The sequence below is a fragment of the Crassostrea angulata genome, chromosome 8, assembly GCF_025612915.1.
Source record: "Crassostrea angulata isolate pt1a10 chromosome 8, ASM2561291v2, whole genome shotgun sequence".
Classification (NCBI taxonomy): domain Eukaryota; kingdom Metazoa; phylum Mollusca; class Bivalvia; order Ostreida; family Ostreidae; genus Magallana; species Magallana angulata.
This window is the reverse complement of record NC_069118.1, coordinates 58,916,083-58,934,520: the sequence shown is the minus strand read 5'-3', so window position 1 is coordinate 58,934,520 and position 18,438 is coordinate 58,916,083. Positions and strand designations below refer to the sequence as shown.

The 18,438-nt window shown below is 32.9% G+C and overlaps 2 protein-coding genes and 1 pseudogene across 2 annotated transcripts in view; 1 reads left to right on the top strand and 2 right to left on the bottom strand.

Moving 5' to 3' along the window:
• Positions 1-5,249: 5,249 nt before the first annotated feature.
• The window catches only part of LOC128161682 (perlucin-like), a 120,493-nt gene continuing 107,304 nt past the window's right edge, over positions 5,250-18,438 (bottom strand). The window contains exon 6 of the mRNA XM_052825047.1: positions 5,250-5,260. The gene's annotated coding sequence lies outside the window, so the exon portion shown is untranslated. The remainder of the gene's footprint in view (positions 5,261-18,438) is intronic.
• Positions 13,011-13,514, top strand: LOC128161152 (uncharacterized). The gene has a single exon (XM_052824382.1). The coding sequence runs from the start codon at positions 13,011-13,013 to the stop codon at positions 13,512-13,514; it is 504 nt and encodes a 167-aa protein (XP_052680342.1).
• On the bottom strand, positions 16,030-17,882 carry LOC128161151 (medium-chain acyl-CoA ligase ACSF2, mitochondrial-like; annotated as a pseudogene).

Genomic DNA, 18,438 nt, shown 5'->3' with positions numbered 1-18,438 from the left:
AGTCATTTGTGGTAACCAACACATCATTTGATTCAATAAGAGCATGAAAATGAAAACTAGTTGATGTTCATAGGTATAATAGATATAGCGCGTAATTGATATATCCAAACATCATTCTCAGTATATTGAAATAGTTTTCATGTTAAATGCGTTTGTGAGGAAAAACAACTACGTTCAGTTGAAAACAACATAATTTGATTTACTCAAATCAAAACGAATTACTTTACAGGAAATCGTAGTCAATGTTTAACTGTAATTAAGTACAATGCACTACTGTATTATTTGTAGGTTATATTACTCAAATTGGTCATTAGCGCATCTCAGGGTCGCCACATCCGCAAGCGTTCTACAATGTATGTTTATCAGTATTAAACATTTCTTTATTGTAGTAAACAATGTTAAGTCGAACTGACTTGGGAAAAATTGGGAAAATACATCATCAGTGGCGTTACACATTCTTCTTAAACAGCAAAGATTTATACAGCCATACCTAAATCATAAAGTACATAATCCTGCAAAACTCTTGTGTGTTGTGTATCATATAAATCACATGACACAATTCAAAATATATCTGATTATAATTAAGTATATGCAAACACCGATCAACGTATTTACCAGCCTAAATGCAAGCAAAGCATAAACGACATGATAATTTTAGTCTGTTTAATCAGAAACTAATTTATAAAAGTTAAAGAGCTAGAATACACCTTGTTTTATAGTCTACAGATGAGTGCATGTAAAGACTAGTAGACTAATTGTTCTCAAACAATTAGAGGTCTTTCCACCTTAATATTTTTTAATTAATTGCTAGATTGCTCAAAAAGGTATACCAAAAATAATTATACCTGTAATATATGTTGTACTAGAAAATGGGAAAACCACAAAGCCATAAATAATTTTTAAGAGATTTATGTGTATTTCAAGCCATTGCTTTAAAAATTCCCCGTTTTTTATTGTAAATATCTTTTGAATTCCTTTTCTGAATTTTTTCTGGTGTGCTCGCAAAGTGAATATTCTTTACACAAGCATATAAATAGAAAACCTATCAATAGAAAATCTTGTTCTTGAGGCTAGCTGTCCTTTTACAATATGAATGGGTTGACTGTAAAAACAATTTCCACTTTATTAACCATAGGACATTAATGTGATACCTGGCTGACCAAATTGAATACATTATTACGCAATCCAGCAAGCTAGTGAAACCATTACTAGAATTCTAAATTTCAAAAGAGATTCAAAAACTCATTAATTTACAGATTTCCAAATAATCTTGACCTTTGACCTTTATGTCATTTTGTTTGGCCAAGGTAGACGCTCCCATCCCAAGTGGTCCGAAGTCTCTATGATAAATATTAAAATGTTGGAAGTGAATTTATGGAACTGTTTATACTTTCAGGAGCAATAACTGCTAGAAAGGGGCCTCAGATCCTTTCGGTATCAATAGATTGAAAAACCCTCTAAGCGTACCAAGGACATTGGTAAAAGTTCCAAGTCTCTATCTCTTATGGTTTCAGAGGATTACCGATAAAAAACATTTCATACAATAGGGGCAATAGCTATGCAATTATTTAAAGGTATGAGCTAAAGGGTTATATTTAAAAATGTCTTAAGATGTCCTACTATATCCATGAAAAAGTTTTTCTCTATCACCCTAGAAAAAGAAATCTAAAAACTCATTAATTAACAGATTTCCAAATGACTTTGACCTTTGACATTTTGTTTGGCCAAGGTGGACGCTTCTATCCCAAGTGGTCCAAAGTCTCTATAATAAATAGTAAAAAAAAAGTTGGAAGTGATTTTATGAAAATGTAAATACTTTCAGGGGTTATAACTTCTAGATGGGGCCTCAGATCCTTTCGGTATGAATAGATTGAAAAACCCTTTAAGTGTTCTGAAGACATTGGTAAAAGTTCCAAGTCTCTATCTCTCATGCTTTAAGAGAAGTAGCGATAACAAGCATTTCCTACTCAAATGGCAATAACTCTGTAAGTTGTGGGAGTTTTTAGACACAGGGTCATTTGGTACCAAAACCTTTAATGACCAACACATAAAGTTTAAATTGTTTGTATAACCATAATAACAAAAAAATCACCCCGAGATCAATAGAAAAAAAAAAGAATAAAAAACATAAAGAAATCAAACCTGGAAGGTGGAAAGACCTAAAAATAAAACTGTAAGTAAAAATACCTACAACAGGGATGAAGGGTAATACAGATCTGCATATAAATAAAAAAAAAGTTGATACAGGAAACGGGAAAACAAAATCACAAAAGCTGGTTTAAAAGTTGAAAATAGAAGTATAAGAGATGCAACAGATACACCTTTCCATCTTCCCAGCATTATGCACAATTCATAACTGTTTACACATATTTTTCTGTAAGAAAATATCAACACATTGAGTTCATCTTTTTCACTTCACATTGTAAAAAATGAGATGAACTGGAAGCATAATGCTTATGACTTAGAGTATGCAAAGTTTAATTTCGGTTGGGATGCCTGATTAATTATGTTAACTAGCAGTTCTCTTGTGTACATGATATTGTAACGTAATATGTGCATGCAATTGATTTTCGCACACCACAAAATTGCGATATTTACCGATATTTCATTTATAGCTCTATATTAGTAGAACTGTAAGGTCGATAAACAGTCTTTATACGTTTATGGTTTTATTTTTTTCACTTAATCTTTCAAATCCTTACACATGATGAAGCCGTGCAATTCAGTTAACTTAAATGTAACTGAAAAGTATCTAAAAGGTAACTGAACGGCATAGCTTTGCCATTCAGTCACCTTTCCAGACCATTTATCTTGCTAATTCTCTTACACTGTTAATAAGAGAATACAGTTCACTGGAACATTCAAAGATGGAGACACAAAAAATGATTTATCGGTAAATGTTCATATGCGACAGAAGTGATGGATCTCTCTCCGTTTTAAAGAGTTTGGCGATGTCTGGAAATGGCTTCAAACATTCGTTAAGGTTCAAATTTAACCTTCCGCCTCGTCTACGATCTTGATGTCCAATAAAGGTAGTTATTGACCAATTGCTATAACAACCGGGGTATGGACCATTGACGTCACAGTTTATGACTTCATCAATGCAGTTGTTGGAGAAATCCACAAAATGGAACACTCTATCTGGATAGAGGTTGGATAAATTTACTTTTGTCAGTGTTCCCCTTTGACTTTGGAAGTTCATGTCTATTAGCTGAAGGTACATGCAGGACACAACAAAGAGAGAGGCCAACACTTCCTTTATTCAACTGTTTTGAAACTTTGATATTTTGTGTTTTGGAACAAAAGCTTTTAATATTTCTTTAAATAGTCAAAGTATGAATGAAATCTGATGTCACATTTTTGTTCTCATCGTTTCAATTCTTCTATTTCCTCCTTTTCATGAGGTAAAAGAATGAAATTGTCATTGTTAGAATTTTCATTACTATAATACTACTTTTCGAGATATTGAATATTTTTTGTTATTAAAAAAAAACCTTTTTGTTCCTTTGAAATTGAAACATAAGTAAATTATGATACATCTTTTTTTTTGAAAATGAATGCTTATTAATTATCGTTTAACAGCAGAATTGTCATAAACCCGTTAATAAGATATATTAAATAAGGAATTTGACCGCGAGTGAAATAAGATATGCTTTTAAAAATATTTGACAGAGGTGAAAACTGAAAAAAATCATAGATAACATCATTACTGTTGACCGTTGATTTATTTACATGACCTTAATTCTAAGTGCAAGTTACTCATTCTTAAGGTTCTCCGATCCTCAGCCTCAATGTATTTTTTCATCATAAAAATGTTATTTATCCTTCAAACTTTAAATTGACATAAAATAAGAAGAACTTTGTTGATGGTATCCATGCATTTTAGGAAGTTATTGCAATTTTACCCACGATGAATATCATGGAATAAATATACAAGTTGAGATAAAATTAGAAAAAAAAACCGATTGTACCGGTGCATCGGAGGGTTAAACCCCTTTCCCAGAGTGTAGTAGTTCTATGTTAAACCACTAAGCTACGAAGTTTGTTGAATAACTGCATGTTATATTAACACTACATAACTAATTAAAATTATCTATATAAAAAGGGCAGATTTATGGTACGATTAAAAAAAAATCCGGATAATTTAGTTATCGAACATTGCCGAGAATGGGGGATCGTTTAAATTAAAGTTGACTAAATTGCACGTTAAATATAAAATAGTCCAGCTGAAATGATCAAAATACCAAGTACTTCGATTTCTTACCTATTGTAATTGAAAGGTATGATTCGTATAAAAAAGAAATATTACTGTTTCTCTTAATCTATTCCCACATAGCAAGCTTATATTGACCCAGCGTTGGCCCGATGTTATCATTTATGTGGGCCCAATGTCGGAAAATAACATCGGTCCAAAGTAATTTTGCTCATCGGCGCAGCATTGCACCAACACGCTGGCGTGACGTTGGCCCATTGTCAGTAGATTGACACTTTAAATGTTGGCCCAATGATGGGGCAACGATTTAATCCAACAAATATTCCCCAAACGTTGTCCTTATAAAACAATCTCACAAAGATTAACAGTAAGTCTAATCTTTATTGTTTTCTCACAGAAATATAATCAATATTCAAATTTTCAATTTTTTTTATAGTCGATCTATATACTTCCATATCTCTTCAATCTTCTTCATTTGTTTTCTTTACTCCTATTTTCATCCCCTTTTCCAATCAGATGAATAACAAATCACAATAAATGCGTTTGGTCACTATCTTTGTTCAGTTCCAGTTTAGTTCTCTGGTTCTGACCTCGTTGATAACTTCAAAAGCCCGTTTTCGCAAAATGCTGCTGTAAATTAAAAAAAATAATCATATAAATGGAAAAAAAAAGATAAATTGATATATCTATGGAATTCCATTTACATTATAGGAATAATAATGCAGAAAAAATCCTCAATATATAACGATTTAAAACAAATGTAATACGTACATTAATGTGTCTTATTGAATTTAGTTTTCAATCCAACAACAGATTTGTTTGCGGGAAGGGGCCTATTTTACTCTGCAGTTTTGATATGTGTATCAGAATTTTTTTTGTAATATAACTGCTTTTTTACTGTGAATAAGTCAATTTGAATTTTCCGGGGAGGAGGCCAGGGGCGCAGGGGGGGGGGGGGTGGTATGGATCTATCCGACCATTTTTAGATCCGTGCAAGACCCACAGCTTCTGATCTGATATTATCAGCATATCATGCCGATGATTTATCATACAAACATACGACAGAAGTATTTATTAAAGCTGCATTGAGGACAATTATATCATTTTGCCCTGACATATTCTGATCATCTCACATCAATGATAAAAAATTGTGTCTTTAATTCCTACCCTAAATATTGAATATTATCATAATATTAAATTCAGTTAAATTAGCTGTTCCTTTACCTTAACTTGAGACGATAAACTGCATAGTTCTATTCATCTTCACAAATAATATAAAAGAGAGCATGTTTGAACATCAGCAGGAGGATGTCTGTACAAGAAAATTGCCTTTAATTTGCTTTCAAATTTTATTTTCATTCAAAGTTTTGAGAACATTATTGAAAAATAATCACCGATATATAATAAATCTGTTAAAGAACATCTTCATACTTACATTATTCTTGCAGGCAGCCATGATGATAACATCAGATCGAGTTACTCCGATGGTTTTGTCAAAAATGACATCACAGTTTTTTTTTAGCGGTAATGTTTCATTCAAGAGTGCAGAAAAGTTACTATGCATTGATACTACACTGCATTCAAAGTGTAGACAAGTAAAATGCTTCATGATGGACACACATAACATAGTCATGTACATTTAAAAAAAAAATTCACAACAAAAATTCTTAATCTGAAATTAATTTGAATACATTTATATTTATAGTAACCATTATATATTTATGAAATATTCAATATAATACTAATCTAAATTAATCTAAAGATTTTTAAAATATAAAAGACTTTTAGTCAATAGTTTTCTAAAGACACACAAATTTTAAAATTATATACTTTGTTCATCTGTATAATAATCATTTATATATATAAAAATTCAAAACACACATTTTAGTCCGTCGGCCCGACATCGGTGTGGTGTATTCGCGCCCACCGAGATCAATTTGATTTTGGCCCAACGTTGGTACAATGCTGATGTACCAACGTTGGATGAATTACTTTGTCCAATCGTTCTACCAACAGCGATATGTAGCCAACCTTACAATCATAAGCCAACGTTGGGCCAACGTAAGCTTGCTATCTGGGTTATACTTTAAGTGAGCTGGATGGTGGTAGCCATTTTTAGGCCATATTTACACCAATCAGATGAAAAGTTTTGTATAAAGATATAAAAAAAATCTTAAAAGCCAAATTATTTGTTTATAACTTTTTACTTAATAATAGTCAATAATAGATGTATCATAACATGTTTAGAAGTTTAAGGCAGATCTTATGGATAATTTGTTGACCACAGCCTCCTCAAAATTCTTTGGTATTTAGCGGGAAAATATTCCGAAATATTCCGAAAACGTCAAGAAAAATCAAACAATTTTTTCTAACAAAGTAATCCCTGTCAAAATTTGATGACACTGATCCGTTTATTAAGAATACACAATGGCTGCACAGATCTAAAAAAAAAAAGAAGGATAAAAGGGAAACAGATACAATGTATATTCAATATGGTGTGTGAAATAGATTATTACTACAAAATGTCATTTTTGTAGCTAAATGCACTGTTCGAAACTTCTTATATTATACATTTAAACATACAGACATATATGTCTATGTTTATGTATACCGAAAAATCAAATCCCAACAGTCAATATATTTTCATTCCAGTTTTTATAATATTTGTTGTAGTTGAGAAAGGGGATACGAACAATATAGTCTTATATATAATATAGTCTTATTATACGTTTACTTTATCTGATTTGCGCCGACATTTTCGATAATACCGACTGCAATTGGATACAGTAAACGTATAATTATAAAGTTTAACATTTTAACAATTTCATTGATTTAAAAAACAACAATATTGAAACAGCTAGAATGTCAGAGTACCACCTCTAAAACTGCAGGGTGAAGTTTTCGTAACGTTTCTGTTGGTGTAACGAAGAATTTTGACCCGGGTTGAAAATTGCCCCGGGGGTCATCTTTCAACGTTGAATATTGAGACCAAAGGTGTTGAATAAAGACCCTAATCCGTTGAAAATTGACCCGCATCGTGGAATTTTGATCATGAAACCGGTTCAAAATTCAACAGCAAAGAAGCACAAATTAACGAATCAATATTATAACTTGAATTTATTTAATTAAAAATTATCGGTTTTTATATATTTATTCTTTAGATTTAGGGGCATGCTCACATGTTTCAACGGGGGGGGGGGGATTAAAATAAGACTTAAATAATTATTTTTTAAATTAACATAGTATCCCTTTAAATATGTACATGTAATAACTATTTTATTCATAATAAACTTTTCGCGTATAATTGCTGTGTGTGATATCTATATATATTTAAAGAACTATATGTTTTTTAATAATATTAAAATACATGGTTACACGTTAAAATATTCAATTCAGAAAAACTCTTTTTTTTTTTAATTTGCTGGAGAAGTGTACAAATATAAATAATTTTAAAAAATTACAATACGTCATATTATCTAATTTTGGTTTTACGTTCACCCAGTAAATTGAAACTTTGATATTGTTCATTGTAAATTTTCTGAGTGGGTATTAATAAAAAAAATTACAGTATGTCATATTGAGATTTTTGTGTTTGTACCCACTCAGTTTGTTAAAACTGTGACTATCTGAATTTTGTATTCACAGCCATCCAGCCAATAACAGTTTACAAAATGATGATATGCTAACATGATTACTCTTTCATGAACAATGCTGTAGTAACTATATCTTGAAAGCCGATTTTTGGTGTTTTGTTTGTTCCGTTAGAATAACTTTTGATGTAACTAAATATCATCAAAATCGCTAATTTTTCCAGGCATTAACAATTCTGCTTCATGGAATCTGTAGCAAGTAAGCAACCTAATTTTTGTACAGGATGACAATATAATTTTGCTTTAAAGTTTCTAAATTGCTTTGATCACAAACATTTATCATAAATTTAATTACAGTAATTGTTTTCGTCAATAAATTGATAAATTGCATTTTTTGAATAGAAATAAGTAGTAGAAGATCATACAGCAGCGTTGGAGAAAATGGTTGACCTTCCTATCACAGCCACCTTCATTATTAATTTAATTTAAACGTGTTAAATGTGTATATTATGGTATATAAGACATGAGGTACTTGAATATTAAATAATTATCTGAATATTTAGGGTCTTCCGTTTTCAACGGAAGACCCTCTTGTTATTCTTCGGTTTCTTTCTATTATTATACTTTTCCTTTTTTTTCTGACTCCTTTTCGGCTTCATAACTCAAAAAGTTTTTGACCGATTTTTATGAAACTTTCAGAGATAATGTAAAATTATAATGCCTCAAAGATGTTAAAGTTTCTATAGCAACATCACTTCCATTTTTACGTTACGTCATTTTTAAAAATTTCAAAAAGTCATTTTGTCCGCGGCCTTTTTCAAAAACGATTCAAGATAGAAAGTTGAAATTTTTCGAGCTTATATATTGATCGTTTTGCCATGTAATAAGGCTGGAAATGAAAATCCGTCACTTCCGGTCGAAACCGGAAGTAAATCAAATTTTTTGAAAATTTGAAATTATTGATCAAATAGAAAACGTATATGTATTTTGTAGAGCTAAATAAGCTGAATCTAACACTAAAAACCGTTTTTAAATCGGATGATGCATTAAAGAGATATTGGGGTTTAAACATTGATTTTTCCGGAAATTTTTATTCCACGTTCTTGGTTTAAAAAATAGCATAAAGTTAAAAGTGAAATTAACTCGTACCAAAAATAATTGTTAATCGTACTTGAACACATTCGGATATTTGTTGTTAAGTCGTTCTTGAAATCGAAAAGGTTTTTTGTCAATTCGTACTTAAAATCATTCGGGTTTTGTTAAGTCGTACCAGGAATAATTCGATTTTTTCATTTTTTTATATAATTTACTCTTGTGTTTGGTTTAAGAGCTCTGCTTCTTACAGGACCTTCAAGCTTTACTTCCGACATCAACGGAAGACCCCCTCGTTGCTTTGCAACGAGTTTTGCTCTAGTTATCATATATGATTGTATGACATACTGTTGGTAGACATGTTCACTCACACCTATATTAACAAACATATCACCTTCATTTATACCTGCAGAGATACAAACATAAGAATGAGATTTTCATGATCCAGCCCATTTAAAAAGAACAGTAAATAAAAGGGAACTATATATTAAGTAAATATACAGGCATAATACTTAAATAGGTTTAAACAGTGTACCTTAAGAGAATCAAAATCGCTTTGGAGATCTAATATAAGTATAAACATGGGAAACAATTTTACAATTTTATCTATGTGAAAAATCAGAACTACCATAAAGTATATAGTTCATATAAAATGGTACACTTATCTTGAATATCCAGGGGAAAAATCACATTTCCTTCAGATTCAGACCCACAGTATAAACATCGACTCACATCAGAAAAAAAATCCTTAAATAATTAAGTTTCACTAGCTTTATTCCGTAATTGACGTAAAATAATATTTCCTATTGTCTTAACTGAAAGGTTTGTAAGCTCTAGGTATATTTTGTTTTTAAGTTTTGACTTAAAAGAAAGATAAAGTTGATGAAATTTTCTTTTCTGCATGAAGATTATTCCATAATTTACATGTAGACGTAGCAAAGCTATTGTAATAAGTATATAGTGGTAGATAGTAAAAAAGCTAATTCGATCTATGATTATATGCATGTTCAGTAAGAAAATATGATTGAATTCAATCTAACATATCTTGTGGTGCTAAACCATTTATATTCTTGTAGAATATAATTAGTTTATGGTTACACTTCCGAGATTGCAAGGTTTCCAAATTAAGCTCACTATATAAAATTATTTTAGAAGAATTAACTCTGATCCCTGTCACTGTCCTGGTTGCTTCAATTTGTACATGTTTAAGCAATTCGGATTTTTCCTTGATACAGCTGCTGCAAACAACATATCTATCAGTTGTATACTTTTCGCATACCTTTTCATGTATATACTATTAATATAATTAGATCAACAATCCTCCGACTGTATATTTAGTTGCAAACCTACTTTTTTTTTAATTGATATCATTTTTGCTGTAGAGGGTATATGTTTTTAATTTTGAGAAAATATATTACGTCAGTTGCCTGTGTTTCTAATTAACAGGTAAATAATAGAATTGAAAACTCAAAATTATAGAAATAAATTGCCTTTTTTAGAAGAACCATAACTTTTATGCAGAAAATTGGATGGTGCTTCAATAAAGTTAATCAGACAAGTTTATGAAAAATTATTTCTTTTAAGTCGTAAAAAATTAAAAACATGTGTAAATATGTATATGCTGTATATATATGTATTAAAAAAAAACCAGTATATATAAAAAAGGATAAAAATATGACAACCAATCATTTATTATTTTGTCAGTGAAATATTCTGACTTCTTCAAATTAAGCATAGGTATTTGACATTATATCCTTTTGTCTTGATATAAATATATATACCCTTTACCCAATAAAGCAGTATAGAGGTTATATATTTTCAATTATTAAAAAAAGTATACAACGTCAGGTGCCTGTCGAATAGAGCTCTGTTGAATTGCCTTAAAGTGACGATAACGGGCAATATGTTTGTTAGATATATTTATCAGAGATTGTGACAAGTTTAAACTTTAAATTCTGTCACATGAGGGAATGAAAACCATGTCATCTATGTCAAAAAGTATTCTAGCCCTACTCGCCTGCTTCATTCCGAAGCAAACGGTCATCTTCTTAGATTTTATACATAGTATTGTAATAATAAATGAATATCATATTTTCAATCTAAAAACTAAATGATTAATTGGACATATCAGCCTATAAGATATTAGCCTTGTCCGCATATGTATTGGACAGTATGTACATTTTAAAACTGAAATTTTCAAATGTGTGCATGGTTGTACATTTAAACCATGAAGAGTAAGTTCCAGTTCAGATCAAAACTCTGCGGTTTGGGTCAATTCTCAACAGGATCAATTTTCAACGGGTCGAGGTAATCGGAGTTTAGAAAAATCTTTCTCATATCGTTGAAAATGATCCCGGGTATAAATTTCACGATTTTGGTATCAATTTTCAACGTTGAAAAATGACCCACGGGTCAATTTTCAAACCGGGTCAATATTCTTCGTTACACCAGCGTAGAAGTATGTCTCTACAGGAAAAACGATTTCTCTATTTTTCCTTGTTTCAGGTAAGGACATAACATGTTATAATAGATGGTCATATTAACATGAAATTACAATTCCTTTTAAATTTTTTTCATGAATTATGTCCCTTTTCACACTTTTCACACTTTTTAAAATGTTTGTTATCTCTTGAAACAATGTGAATTTTGTAAGAAAATTAAATTGTATGGACGTTTGTAGTTAACAAAGACACCCTGTATTCTATTACATGTTTGCAGGAATTTCTCTTGTTGCTTTTGTCAATTATCATACATACCATCACATAGTACCAACGCATATTGAAGCCTGGGGTTTGTTTTTGAGCTTTTATTACTCAATTTAACACCACATAGGCAAAAGGACTATAACAAGGACTATAACTGTTTTTGTTATGTAAACATAAGTGAATCGTTGGATCGATTCTGTACAATGCATGGCATTATCATTAAAACTGGCTCCTTTTTGGTGGCATTTAAGTTTAACAAATATATCCTTGTAATTGATTATATTATAAAACTATATCGTGAAAATATTTTGGAAAAGTTTACTTAAAAATGTGTGGTTAAATGACTTTTTTTATGTACACAACAACTTTCTCAACAAAACTCTATTTTCTTAAAAATAAAACAGATTTAATCACTGTGACAGGAAATCGTGATTACTGACTGACAATATCTGACTTCGGTATACTGTAATGCACTAATACGTGCATGGTATTTGATCATTAGCGCTACTGTTATTAGTATTGCCGCATCCGTTGACGTTCTTCATCCATTGTGTTAATCATTGTAAAACATTTCTTTAAAAGCGGATGTTTGTTTTAATACCATGCGTAATCCAGGATGCACATCCTGCATGCTTTTATATGTCCAACGTATTGAAGACAAAAAAGATATAACTGTAGTGATAATGCTAGGCATCTTTGATGATCGTCTCTAGTGTTACAAATTCTGAACTTCAGTGATTTTGAATAGCTATTAAAAAAATGTCATCTATTGTGTCAAACGTCACCATGAACAAGGAAGTGACGTTGGAAGCGTTGAACCGTGTCATGGCAGACGACAGATTGCCGGTGTCTGTTATCATGATAATAACAAGTTCCATTGGTGCTGTCGCAAACTGTATGATCGTCTTTGTTTTCCTCTTTCGACTGACAAAATGGATGGATTCTGGTCGTTTTTTTGTCCCGTTTTTAGCGATGAATGATGCTATTTTATGTGTAGTCGGGACTGTATACAGAGTGTACCTTAACTTTTACTTTATTACACCTAAATCGAACATTCTCTGTCAGATGGGAACGTATTTCCTTAACGTATTTGAAGTTATAACTTCCATAATTTTACTATTAATAGCAGTTGACCGTTTTCTATTGTTCTACCAAAATGGTAAGAAATCCTTTAGTTTAAAACAAAAGTGGATTTCGTTATTTGTCGCAGTAGTTATTGCAGCGATCTCTAATTCCACAATCTGGATCTTCAACGGAGAATTTGAGGTTCAAGTTAAAGAGCATCGCAATCCGAATGCTGAAAACGTTACATTTTATCAATGCAGCAAGAAACAAGGTCGGATTATTGAAACAGGTGCCATCGTTTATATGGTTATTAGACTGTGTCTGGTTTTTTGTCAAATGATAGTTATGGCGGTTCTATATTCCTATATTGCTCGTATTATCTACACGGCGTTTAAAAAAAGAACTCAGAGGAAGGAAAAAAATGCACCAGAAAAACAAGATTCCCTGAGCAAAACGTCGTCTATTGAATTAGGACCCATTGGCACCAAAAACGACTCCATTATCAAAACCGAAAGAAAGACTGGAAGGTCAAGAGAACGTTTGTGGGGTAAGTCATTGTGGAGACAAACCATGGCCTATCACTTCCGGCAGCACCGCTTCACGTACACCTTCATGGTAATAACAGGAGTGTACGCCTTCAACCTGATTCCTTCCACAGTCATAAGTCTCATGGTCAACACTGTCGGAGAAAACACGTTCTGGCACCAGCTCACCTACAGTCAGCTCCAGGCGAGCCTCATAGCCTACAACTCGGACATATTCATCTCAACAATTCATCCGTTCATCTATGGGTTTCTGGATACAAAATTAAGAGAAGAGATAAAGGGAATGTTTAACGGCAGAAAATAGACATATTTCAACACCGCAGGTCACTTTTATGTTGTTTGGTGTCTAGACACATAGAGAAGAGATAAAAGGAGTGTTAAAGGACAGAAATTATTATATTGTAAAGTACTTAATTATTGTATATATAATTGTTAGGAACACTTATACAGTACACAGGCAAGATGTGCGTTTGTGTTTTTTATACTTTAGACAAAAAAGTATTTTATCCATCTTAACACATTGTGTTAATATTTCCAGTATATTTACAATGTAAATAATTTTTATAACGAACATGTTTACATTCCATTTCATGAAAGTGATATTTTTTTATAGTGTGAATCGTAAGTTTAAACTTTCTCCTCTTTGTTACGATGTAATGAAGGCGTTCTATCTCAATCTTATTAAGATAAGTTGTAAACTGATTTTAGTTAGTTTGTTTAGATTGCTTTCTTTCTACCATGTGTGCATACAAAAACAAACTGTACACGAATTTGTCATACAGCTACATTCCTAATACACCTTCCTGTAAAAATCAAAAGATGGCTGGTATCAATTTTAATTTCTGATATGCGTGTAGATATGCAAGATAATATGAAAGCAAAACATAAATTACATGCATGGGCATATTAACTATGAATAGTTTCAAATCAGAATATAGCGTATGATAGTCTATAGATGTGTATTATTAAAAATAAGATAAACAGTTTAAAAAAATGTATTGAATAAAAATAGCTACAACAATGTTTCAGGGTTAAGTGCATATCTGCATACAGTAGAAGAAAACCGAATCCTAGAAAATGGTTAAAAACTGAACATACAGCAGTATTAAAGGAACGATTCAATTATTGAATACATTTGTACCGGTACATTCTTTTCACTTCATATTGTCAAAAAAGTTAAACTGTGAGCATGAAACTTATGATTTAAAAAAGGGCGTTGGTTGATGTCGGGTTTTTGGTGCATGAAGAAATATAATATAGTAAGAGTAGATACCGTATGTTTTCATGGTACTACAGGATAACAAAGGCACATGATATCTGAGGTAATAGACTCTAGGAGTGTAAGATATTAGAGGTCAATAAAGAATTGTGTTATTATTTTTTTTCGTGTTCCTTCTTTTTTTTCTTCTTTTTTTTAATTTTTTTGTTTCTACTGGCTCCCTTCTTGATGATATGTGCAGTGTAATAGTAACTTCAGTAAAAGATGTACATATCAACACGCAAACTCAAACCGATCATGTTTCCTATCTGTGAAAATCAAATGCATGAATGCAAGATTTTACCTTAACGCTATTCAAAAGAATACAGCTTAAATTGATTGATTTTAAAGGTGTTATTCAGTTTTTATCTCCATGCCGCGGTGTGTCACGTCATCTGGGAATTGCTTGAGGTGCACGGCTCAAAACCCCCTTATACATATTTTTTATCATCATATAGTGAATCTATCGTGGTTATTGTTTATTTGATTTCAAAGTTGTGAAAACTGTCTTAATTACTGCATACTATAGCATTGAATGATTTATTTTTGACGTCGTCGTGTCAATAACTACCGTCAGGTGAGCAGACAAATTATGATAACGCGCTAACGCGCGTTATTCGATATGTCTGCTCACCTGACGGCAGTTATTGACACGACGACGTCAAAAATACATCATTCAATGCTTATATTTACATTCCCTCACTGAAGAAATCAATTGCTTACTTAAATAAATCGATATAAAGTGCATATCACGGAGGGAGCAAATTAGTAACAGCAAGAACGGCTGATTTGTAAAACCGGTTTAAACTGGTTATCAAAGAGACTGTTGAGATGAGATCGACGAGCATGAAAATATAATCCATGAAAAATAACCATTGAAATGTTGCTTTTAACAATAAAGTCAACTGTTTTGGTGAATAATTATAAAACATGGTCTTTTGACAACATTTATGAAATACATTTTTTAACCGATAACATAGAAATCACTGTTTGAGAACTACTTATGTAAATTACTTGAAAATCCATATGCAGTGAATAGGTGTTGCATTTAGAGGCATTTAAACATCACGGAATTTAATGGAAAAACACAGCAGAATGTAAATATAGGGAAATATTCACCCCCGTTTTATTTTCGCCCCCTTCGCCCTCCTTGTCTGCAGGCGAATTTAAGACTGGACGAATTCTAGTCTCTCAAATTATCTCTCTGAACACAACTGTGTCTCCAGGGCGAATCCAGGACTCAGGGCAAAACTGCTTGCAAGTGAAGAAGGGCGAACATTACAGGGGGCGAAAATAACCCTGCATATTTTGTACAAATGCATGCCTATACGGATATATTGTTAAGAGAAAAAGTAAACTTGTTTAGTAGTTTTAAACATAATAACTTTTAAAATAATAACCAGGTGTGCTTGTTTAAAAACTGTTTACAAAGGTGTGGAGAACCTTAAATGGTTAGGTACTGTAACATTACTATCACAATTGGCTTTTCGAGGTTGTTTGTTTTTACCAATAACATTACTTGATTCAATAATAATATGAAAAAAGAAAGCTTGACAATGGTTCAACGCACAGGCACTTGTTTCTGAGAAAAAAATGACCCTATAGTATAATAGATTATGCTATACTTTAGGGTATTTTTTTTTCTCAGAAACAAGTGCATGTGTTTCAACGGTATGAATTGATAGAAATTATAGATAACCAAAAATCATACTCTTTACATTTAAGGGAAAACAACTACGCTCAGTTAAAAACAGCAGAATTAGATATGATTTAATCGAAACGAATTTATTCACTGACAGGAAATCGCAGTCAATGTTCAACTGTAATGAACTACAATGCACTAGTATTTTTAGGTTACTTTACTCAAACTGATCAAAGCGCATCTGGGTCATCACATCAGACCGATTTCTTTGTTAATCAGTATATTGAACATTTCTTTACTGTCGCAAAAAAAAACCCGTTACATGTGGTCGAACCTATCCGGCAAAAACCGGAAAATACGTCAACAATGGTGGTACATCCATCTTAAACAGTTAACAGCTTTACCCAAGTCATAAAATATATGACCCTGCAAAATCCGATTATGCTGTGCATTACCTATAACATGACACCATATCATTGGCGTCGAACCGGGGGGGGGGGGGGGAGGGGGCTAGGGGGGCATAGCCTCAACCTTTTTTAAGACCTAACCATTAGGCCCATATAGCATCATAGTAGATATACTTTTAGCCCCCCCCCCCCCCCTGTTTACACGGATCAGGAATTTCACGATTTTAGGAATAAGGTTTTTGCTTGTCAAGATTTCTGAGGATTAATCTAGCCCCCCCCCCACCACCACCACTATCAATTTGCTTCCGATGCCACTTCATATTCAATGTATATATAAGGAATATGGAATCATTCTTTGAGTATTATAAGGTGTGTCAACAACCTGTGTGTAGAAGTTATCAATAATCTGACCACCACAAAGGATAACGTCCAACTGAAAGTCGTCAGTGTAAGAGTCCTTCATGGCTATCATCCCTAGACAGTATGGCATCAGGAGGGCTTTTGAGCACTGTTCTGCTTTAATCATGTCCCATACTGACATGATGTCATTGCCTTTGATTGCCAGTGAGGAATCGCTGAACACCCGAGTGATGCCGTTGCTGATTTTGATGACAGGTGACCCGCCTACCCAGCTAAACGGCCGGTCGTTGTAAGTCTTTTCTTGAATGGACTCCACGGTGATCAATGTTGTTGACATCAAAGTGAGAATGTGGGACCATCTTGGGCTTCCCTGTGTTGCCGGAGGTGGTAAAAATAAGAATTTCGTCCTCGGGATAAAGCACTGGAAGCTGCACATCAGTGTCTTCCATTTCCAGGATTCCTTGAAGATTTCGGTAACCTTGGATACCGTCAACTTCCCTGAGAAACAAAACTATCGCGTCGTTCGAGTCTATGTCCTTGTACTGTCTTGAAGGACGTCGGCGCCAAAAAAGCGCAAGTAACTGCAAAAATGGCGTCCAGAAACGCTTCTCCTTTCCGAGGGTCGATCAAGAAAGCTTTACAATCCGCCTGCCTGAAGATATCCCAGAGATCCCGCGCGTCTGTGACGCTTATTGTCACGTGGACAGCGACGCCTCCCGCCAAAAGTATCGCAAGCTCTCCTACAACCCATTCTAGAGTGTTTGGTCCAAACAAGGCAATCTTGTCCCCCTTTTGAATCCCTTTGTAAACCAGGAACTTTGCCAGCTTAGAGGCTTCCACGTACAGTTCCTTATACGTCATGGCATCACGTGACCCATCTATTCCGCGGTGTATCAAGATTTCGAGGTCTGGGAATCGCTGGGAGTTTTTCTGAATTAGTTTTGTGATTGTACAGTATCGATGGGGTTTCTCTCGGGGTTTCGAAAGATAGCTCAACTTCGACATGATAAGTGATATTGATGTCTTCTGTTAATAGGACAAAAACGATCTACTTTTTATCGCATAAAATAACTTTACCCATGGCAATTTAAGCCTAAGTTCTCTATAATCAATGAAATTTTGTGAGAGAAGTAACAGAATGACAGATGGCCGTGGTCTGACAGGACAGAGCAAAAACAATACCATCTTCTCCCAACTTTGATCTCGAGTACATTAAAATAATGCAGATGTCTGATTTAATTTGTCGCTGTATGTGTTAAAGAGAGCAATATATTGTAGCGCGACCGAGCGTGCGGTCTTATTTTCCCACTATTCTCTATAAACTAATCCATTTTAAATTCACTGTTAATTTCCTTCTTTGGTAGCGTAAATAAAAGTTCATGTATCTATTAACAAATTTATTCCGTGTTACATTTTAACAGTTTACAAAAACGTAGGTCACTTTCTAACTCTGACTCTCGAAATAGAGCTCTACCTGTACATCTCATCTCACTCACGCTTTCACCCAAATATATATACATAACGGGGGCAGCTTACGTAATACACATACACACGCTTTTGT

What these genes read in the sequence shown, in the direction of transcription:
- LOC128161152 (XM_052824382.1), top strand. Translation starts at nt 13,011, where the DNA reads ATGGCGGTTCTATATTCCTATATTGCTCGTATTATCTACACGGCGTTT.